A 9459-nucleotide genomic window follows, 5' to 3' on the forward strand; every position below is an offset into this window, starting at 1 on the left:
TATGTTATGTTATACCATATGTACTCCATGTATCTGATTCATTGCGCTTTTGAGATATCTTGTTCAAATATAGACGGCTAGATAAACAGTTTTCCTTCAGTTCAAAATTTGACAGGAATCTATAATTTTGATATTAGATTTCATATTAAATTTCATCGGTCCAACTCAAACTTTTGAATTACGATTTTGAGAAAGAATTCTCGACATTTTTTCGACCTAAGGAAAGTATAAAAGGAAAGGAAATCCTGAAGTCTAAATAGAGAGGATTTAGATATTTTACAGCGTGCCTTATGAGGTAGCTAAGTAACTTAAATTATGATGCTCCTAGGCAGAGTGCATTATGAATTCTTCGGAATTCTGGTGTCGAAAATGAGTGGATTCAAGTATTTTGTAACTAACATTTTAGGGACTTAGGCAGCGTAAGTTATGAGGTGTCTCCTTGAATAAACTGTCCAATTTAGGTCCCTTTTAAAAAAAAAATGTATAGTTTGTTAAAACAACAGGGTACCATCTAAATAACTTTTTTTAAAGTTTTTAATAGTTGGAATTAGATTTTAATTGTATTTTATACAAGCTAATAGTCTAACAATTCTTTATAAAAAAAAGTTGGGATTTATTTTAAAGTGTTTCTTAAAATGTTTTAAAATAAATTTTCTAAAAGTATTTTCACTATTTTATTATTCCTAAGACTTTTTTTCAAATATACATATTTTTTAATCACAAAAAAAAAATCCAAAAGTACACTAATTTTAATTTAGAAACTTTAAAAAAATTACTACATTTTTTAGAATATTCTTCCCCGTGATCTGGGAATCCTGCGTTCGAATCCTAGTTCGGGCATAATTATTCTTTACCCTTTCTATCTGTGAGGTGTGTGAAAGAGCCCCCCCTCCCCCCCCCTGTAAAAAAGGGTTGTGCAGGCGAGTGTGTAAGTGTTATCTTCATATGAGATAGAGTCAAGAGTTCTGCCCTCGAGTGCTCAGGGGTCTTTACCCTCAGAAGCTACTGCACCCCTCTCTCCCCGATCTTTTGGACTTGATATGAATAGGTATTCACCCCAAGGGGGATAAGCAACAACAACAAATTCATAAAACATTTCACACCTTTGTTTAAATTGTTTTAAGAGATTTAGGGATTCTAAATTACAGTATGTGAACAAAAATACAGTATGAAATAATATCAGTTTAAAGTTATTATTCCTCCAGTAGCATGATTTAAAATCTATAGAATAATCTATCACTTAAAAAAATATTGTTTAAATTATTTTATTATTAAAAATGCTGGAATTTAAGATAATAAAGCAATACTTTTAAGTAATGAAGGCATAAAAGAAAATGACTGTATAAAAGATCAATATTCATAAATTATCTTGATAATGATTAAAAATTAGATATGTATCATTAAAATGATTTCAAGCACAGTTCAGCTATTAGCCTAAATTTACAACACGCACAAAAATACTTATAATTATTTCTATTATTTAAAAGGTTCTGATTGTACATATGCAAAATGCAAAAGAATCCTAGAATTTGAAACTTTTGTTGTTATAAAAAGGAAAATTCGATATATAAATTATGCCAGAATTCAAGAAAACTATCCATATACTTGTTTAAATAAATAATTTAGGCTTTATTTAAGATATTTCTGAAATATATGCATATTTGTAAATAGTGATAAATATTGAAATTCAATATTTATCTGACACTTTTTTATCAAAAAAGTGGGTGTGGTTTACTTTCCTGTTATTTATCAAAAAATGTTAAATGGCAATAAAAATACATATTTAACTCTGGAATTGAACCGGTATATACCAGATATATGATTCAATAAAAATATCGATATTTTGATGAATTTAGGGTTCCACGTCGTCTTAATTTATTATAAGTTAATCTTTCTTATTTTACTAATGTTATGAAAATATATTTGCTTTTATTTATAGTTTATAATTCCAGCTTCCTTGGTATCCAGGTTTGTATACAATATCACTGAAGCAGAAATTCGATGAGCAAAACACAGAGATTTACCTAAATTTCGAGGTCAGATGGTTAATGATTATTATTTATGTTTTTCTTCATGTACGAATATTTGCAACCAATACCGCCATTCTTAGATAGCATAAGGATCCACAAATTGTCGCTACGCAACCGCAACAGCACACGACCCTTTTACAGTACCGGCTCATCGGCTGGAAAATAAGTCATCCCAAATAAATACGCTAGCCTTTTATTCACTAAAAAAATTGGTAATGCCCGATCTAGCCCTATCCAAATATTCGACCATCTCGTCCCCTTTGTAAATGAGTACAAATAGGGTTAATTTTAGACGCTAAATTAAGCTTTAATAGTCATAAAAGTGGCCCTCACTAAAACTACCAATTGCTCCATGGAATAAGTTCTCGATTAAGTTCAAGCTTCTGCTCTACAAAGTAACTTTACATTAGTGTTAATACATGGTAGAACATTAAGAAGGTGAAATAAAACATTAAGAAGTTGAAAGTTTTTAAAAATAAATATCTGATGAATATTGTTAATGCCCTCTGGTACGTCAAAAGTATAATACTTCATAATGACCTCAAAATTGAACCTGTTTCCGAATTTATCAAAATAACATCAATTAAGGTCTTTGAAAAATTACCCCAGATTCGTAAGGAGTAACTTCACATGTCAGCATATGATCCGGTTGTGCCTAGCTCTAGGAAAAGACCTAGGACAAAAACTGACAATATTTATGTTAATTTCCCACCCGTAAAAAAACTGAGAATTCACTAACTTTGTTACCAATCTGGTAGATTAAAATCTCTCAAAATCACTCCAGTTTCAGCCTTAAATAGTTACGATGGGCAACAAGCGTGAAATTTCTGAAATTTTTCGAAAATAACCAATCAATATAGTTAAATCAGTCCCCATAGAAAAAGGCATGTGCAACGTAGTTCCATTAAAGTTCTATTTCCCCTACAAATGATCAAAATATTATTTTATATTAATAATTATATCATAAAAGTTTTAATCTAACAATTCTACCAAATTTCATGATGCTAGAGCCTTATGCGTTCGTTTAAACTAGTTTCAATTCATTTTAATCTTTCTCTAAACTTACAAATTATAATAACTATTCCAAATTTTGATGTGGAGGTGCTCGTGACCACTTTGTCGTAGCACTGAACTCTGAAATATCTCGACGTTGTCGTTCAAGTACGAGAAAAACAAACATAATAATTCATTGGAAGAAAAAATTTGAAAAAAAAAATTGAGTGGAGATGGGAGATGGGAGTGGTACAAAACGTTTCTGGAAAAACGGAATTGAGGATGGAAAGATTTCAACTGCTCTAGTTTAAAGGAGTCCAGAACTCCTCTGAATTTTTCCCCACGTGTGTTCGCCTGTTTTTTGAATGAATGTGCACCTGCGAAGCCTTGGATTTACCAGATCCGCCAGCACAGCTGACAATGCTATTAATCAGACGAATTAACTAGAGCAAGTGAATCAGGAAGGAAACGAACTCGTCATCTTAACCAGCTCCAGCGCGTTAGCTTCGATTGTTGTCGTCGATCCCCCCATCCCCCCCTCCACTCAATGAGTTATAAAGCTTGCCAATTCGTTTCTGCACAACGACAGCAGTTTAATCTATTTTTAATCCAATGTCGCGTCGAGGCATCAAAATTGCTTGAATGAAATCTAGAATGTTGACAAAAACGCTCTAGCCACTCCCGTTATCGTTTGCTCTCATTCAAAACCTTGGGGGGGGGAAATCAACAAGATGATAAGTAAACTAATTTCTCACAAACAAGTAAACGATGTTTTGCATCCATCACGAGTTTATGTTAATAATCAGGCGAGAAATCTCTTGTCAATCAGGGTGTTGCGACATGTTGTAATCATTTCAGATTAGAACAACTGATTTTTAACAAGGAAAAAGAATTCTTGTAAGGTAGATAGGGAATGCTCTTTCTAAATTCAATAAACAGATAAGAGGAGCACGTTGTCGATAAGTGCTCTAGAAGATACTGGTGCCGCCTCACGGTGGTATTTTTCAATAAGTCAAGGAACTACGCATATCTCTTATCGATAACTTCGGCTCTCTAAGAGGCAGAGATGTAAAATATCTCTTCACTTATTTTTGCCGTGATTTCGATCCTAGAACAATTAGCATTAACAATGATCGAAATGAAAGGAAATGATCATGAGTTCTTAGAAAACAATAAAAAAATTTTGAGAAAGGGAGCGATTTTTAGAAATGAAATTATACATTCAGTTAATAGAAAATTCGGTTGCCAGCCTTATATAAATAAAGATCAAAAATAACAATCGTAAAGGTGGTAGAGTATCAATTATTTAAAATTCCAAATTTTATTGATAATAGCGCTTCACCTCTTACCACTACACTTTGAACTTTCATTAATGCGAGAAATTTGGCCCACGATGAGAAAGTTAATGTTTACGAGGCTCATAAGTTCGATGGATTTTCAATTGAATAAAATACCCAGCTGAATTCATAGCCTCTTAAAACATCACCAAATCACTACAGCCTAAAATATTGAAAAATGTTGTGTGAAAAATCTTGAGATACTAAAAAGAGTAATTTAAAGCAGAGACTTATGACGGCGATAAGGCCGTGAAGCATGTTCTATCATTTTATACGTGCAAAGGTTATAAGCATTGTGCCTCTTTTTTAAATCAACTTTTTGAAACTGGAGCCCAATGCCGAGACCTTGCCTCTAGGCTAAGTAGTTCCTAATTATACAGGGTGATTTAAAACTTATTATTCAAACTTCATGGGTAAGTAAAGAGGGAATATCTCAGGAAATATATTTCACATAGGAAAGTATGTCCGCAAATTTCATCTACATGGACAAAATGGACAAGTGAAGTGAACACAAGGAAACAGTACAGTTAAGTGGTAACGAATGTGACCTTTATCCCAATAAGGTAAAACTCATTCGTTGCCAGTAAGTGCTTGACTATAGGTGTTTAAAATTGCGACCATTTACACGAATACAGGATTCACAGCGCCGTTGTATCGATCACCGAACATTTTCAAAAACGCCTGGAATATTTCAGAAAATGCTCGCGGCACATCCGCCGAGATATGTGGTATCAACATGACGGGACTCTAGATCATAACACAGTTGTTGCACATGATTATCTGAACCGAACATTCTGAGCTCGATGGATTGGCAGAGGTGGACTGATCGCGTGGCCGCACAGGTCACATGACTTATCGCCCATAGATTTCTTTTAGTGCAAGTCTATGAAAGACCCTGCGTACGAGACCCCTGCCGACAGTGAAATGGACCTTGTTGTACGAACAGTAGCCGCTGCAGGCATTGTCTGTGATATGCCCTGTGTTCGTGTAATTGGTCGCAATTTTGAGCACCTACTGTGAACTTGTATTTGACCTTGCTAAAATTAAAATCACATTTGTTACCACTTAACTGTACTGTTTCCTTGTGTTCACTTCACTTGTCTATTTTGCCCATGCAGATGACGTTTGAGGACATACTTTCCCATGTGAAATCGGTTTCCTGATGTATTCCCTACATCCCTATGAAATTTGAACAAAAAGTTTTGAATGACTCTGTATAAGACAAAGTTTAAAAAAATTTGGACAAAATACTTCAATGCTGAAATGCGACACGGAATCATAAAAAATTGCAGAGTAGGAAATGTCATCTCAAGTGTTAGTGTGAAGAATACATAAGGAAGATGTAGAAGACATCTAAAAGTGCATATTAGATCCAGCTATTATACATGCTAGACTATAGGACCACTAAGTCGCTCCACATTTATTCAATGCGTGCAATAACGTTTTAATATTGAATGAAGTTTTGTCTCAAATCGACCTTGGTTTCACCTTGTTCGCATCATACTTTATTACCCAGTGACTGCTAAACACTTTGAGCATTCGAAAGTTTGGGAAAATTTCTTGCAAAGATATTCATTACCTTTGCATTATGGACAATCTCACTGAGATGAAGGCCAAGTGTCCCCAGTATCAAGATAGAAAAAAAAAAACTTTCTTCTTGTCAAGAATATTTTATTTTTATCCGTGCCATAAGAAAGCCGGCACGAAAGCATATTTTTATATTTATCTTTTCATTTAAACTCGGACGTTATCATTGTATTAATAAAATTTTTTAAAAAGGTGATTAGAAATCAGATTTTCATAACAATACATGATATGACCAGACAATCATATAAAAGACTGTTGCCACAGATTAGTCACCACAGTTATTATGCCAGATTTTAAATCGCGACATAAAGAACCCAAGAAAGCTGTTCTACCCATTTATTGCTAATGAAATTTCATATACCATTATAGATGGTTGTTTTACATTAAGTCTGGTTTATTTACATTTATAGGCATATGTTTTAATATGTGAAGGCAGTACCAGAATTACACTTGATGAAACCTAAGCTATTTGCGATATGATGTCCTTTACAAGTCCATTTAAATAAAATATATATATCACTCGGGCAATTTTTTGGCCTTTCCTACCAGAAAGTGGGGTCCTAAGCTATAACTCATAGGTAAATCTGACCTAAATGCCATTGCTTTGTTCCAAGGCCTGGCTTGCTTCTCTGTATCCCTGCGTGCATTAGATGTACTGGCATGAAGAAGGTCCACTTACATAACCATTGATATATTTTACTAAATACTTACTACGAGACACTTACTGTTCTTCGAAAACATCCACTATATATGATAATATTTTTAACATGTGCATGTTTATAACTTCCATGTATCTTTGGCATTTAAGTCATTTTAAAGCGATAATGAGATAATCTAAAAGTCATTTTTTTCTCTCTCTTTCTGGGCACTAAGAAATTATAATTATTGAATCTGAAATCATGAAGAAGTAAGGAGATTCTTTAAATATAAAAGAAGAACAGTCGTTTATGTATATAACATATGCATACACATAAGGGATAAAATTCAAAATTAGTTTGTATAAGATGGAAATTCAAATTACGGTATATACTTTTTTTTACAATTTTACTCACAATTGCCAAGGAAAAATAAGGAAGAGTTTTAGAAAAATGATTGAAGTTTTGTATAAGAAATTAGTAATTTCTGAAAGTGTATATAATTATTATGTTGTTAATATGGTATAAGATTTTTATTATAAAAAATATCACATGGGCCGCTGAATGAGTAATGCTTTATTTTCAGCTGAAATGATGATTATAGCTTTTCTAAATACATTTGGTTAAAACTTTTCACATCGGGAGCATTTACTTTGTTGAATTCATCAATAGAAAACTGGAAAGAAATTTTTTCCTTTTCCAAATTATTTAACTACTTTAATTTTGCATTATGTGAATATGTTTGAAGTTTTGGAAAGAAAATCGTTTAGACAAATTTTACAAAATTTCAATTTCGTTCTCTAAATAGTTGAAAATAACGTGTAAAAAATGGGAACTTCCCACGGTCAATATAAGCAGTTTATTGATATTTGCCAACATTTACGCTGTTGGCATTTACACGTTACTACATTTAGTTACCACTTCGATTATTACATATTTTCTTCAGTTTCTCATTTAGTCATTTTACGAACTTAGGGCCTTCTTTAAAAAAACCCGGCTATTTCAGTTTAACAATAAATATTTTTAGCTTAAATTATATTATAATAATGTATTTAAGCTATTTTTTTAGAAATTTTTAGGAAAGGCACGTATTTATTTATTATGGCTGCTAATAATTAATTAACCTTTCATATATAAAAAAATAACTATATTGATAAGAATATTATCTAAATATTTTAGAATTCAAATTATTTACATTACATTTATTGATGGGGCAGTTACCTTAATAACAATTTTTTAATCGATCCACTTAGGGTCACCTCCACCCCCTTTCCCTTTATTCCAGCTGTTTAATCTGTCTATGATACTTTACTATTTTTAGTAGGAATAGGCGATAGAAGAAAAAAAAATGAAAATAAAAATGAATATAAAAACATGGAAACAATTTTAAAAAATACATCACTAGGTCACAGGAACAATGCAAAGTTTGACATAACTAAAGAACCATACTCACGTAAATGGTCCGGTACTCATTTCCATAGAATATAATTGGCACCGTCAACGGTACTTCAGGGGAACTGACATCATCCTCCGCCGGTAAATATTGTTCCCTTCCAAAGGGAAATAGCTCCGATTTTGGTAAACCAAGACCACCCCCCAAAACACAAAAAATTATCGCCGCGATGCGCAGCAACCTTGCGTCCGCCATTTTTGTCACCACTTTCATTGACTCTATCGCGAACACGACTCGACACCAGAGAAAAAGATCTTATCCACGGAGAGAGAGAAAAGCAAAATCGAGTCGCGACCAAAGGTAAAAGCTGCTGATAATCACACTTCCTGTTGTTTGCTCTAGGCTCGACACACAAATCAAAGTCTACTTGAACTCGGTGAACTTATTGAGGATAGGGCAAGTGTGTGAAAAATGAGGAGTATTTCGAAATGGTTTACTTCTGAAATACGCTGTGCTCCTTATTTCAGAAACGTGATTCGAGGCATGGAGGAAGATCAATCATCAGATCGACTCCGCGACAAAACTCAAGGAAGGGCGTGATAGTTAACTAACAGTTTATGTTCTTATTAATAGTAAACATGAAAGTGTACATGAGTTTTTAGCACCCTACAGGCCAGACCGTTTGACTTAGAGCTGCCATATACTTTAGAGGGCAGAAATGTGCACCTCAGAGGGAGTTTCTAAAAATTTTAATTAATTAAAAATCAAGCGAACTTTGTACGTTTTTTAAATTTATTTTTGCTATAACTCCAATAAATATTATTGTATAAAAATAAATTTTACATAATTTTAAAATGAGATCAATTGAATAGTAGTACGAATTTTTCCAGGTTATAGGCAATTTTCTAAAAAATATTTCTTTTTCCTAATATTTAACATTGGATTACATTGTTCCCCTGAAATTCTAACCGTTTTCATTTTTCATGAAATATTTAATCACGTGATTTCCTTCCATTGTTGAAAGCTAAGGAAGAAGAACTCTGTTTAATATTTGTGTAGTTTACAAAGCGAATTTTTTTTAAAAAAAGGGAAGTTGCAATATCGTGGAATTTAGAAGAACAGATGAACATGGCAATTACTTTTTTAGAAACGCTTTTATTTTAGGTGATTGTTTCCATTAAAGGTTCATATATGCAATAAATAGAACTCAAGTGTAAGATAATTAAAATAACATGGCTTTAACGTCTGACAGTGTGGCGGAATTTCGGACGAAATTATATCTAAACAATTTATCTGAAAACAAATATAAGTAATAATCCTGGCGAACTAACTGGTCTAATCTAAACTAATTCTGTATTATTTTAATGATTATTTTTTTTTTCGAAAACTATAGTAGCTATCATTACTATACCAATTGTTTTATAAATTACATCAACAAAGCATTTATAAGTTTGATCCATATTACTATACATCTTTATTATCTT

The 9459-nt window shown here is 32.6% G+C and overlaps 1 protein-coding gene across 1 annotated transcript in view; it reads right to left on the reverse strand.

Moving 5' to 3' along the window:
* The window catches only part of LOC129965735 (nidogen-like), a 57346-nt gene extending 49008 nt beyond the window's left edge, over positions 1 to 8338 (reverse strand). Inside the window, exon 1 of the mRNA XM_056079869.1 lies at positions 8036 to 8338. Coding sequence (XP_055935844.1) covers positions 8036 to 8248 — 213 coding nt within the window. The 5' untranslated portion in view covers positions 8249 to 8338. The remainder of the gene's footprint in view (positions 1 to 8035) is intronic.
* Between the last annotated feature and the right edge of the window lie 1121 nt (positions 8339 to 9459).

This window comes from Argiope bruennichi, chromosome 4 (genome assembly GCF_947563725.1).
Source record: "Argiope bruennichi chromosome 4, qqArgBrue1.1, whole genome shotgun sequence".
NCBI lineage: Eukaryota > Metazoa > Arthropoda > Arachnida > Araneae > Araneidae > Argiope > Argiope bruennichi.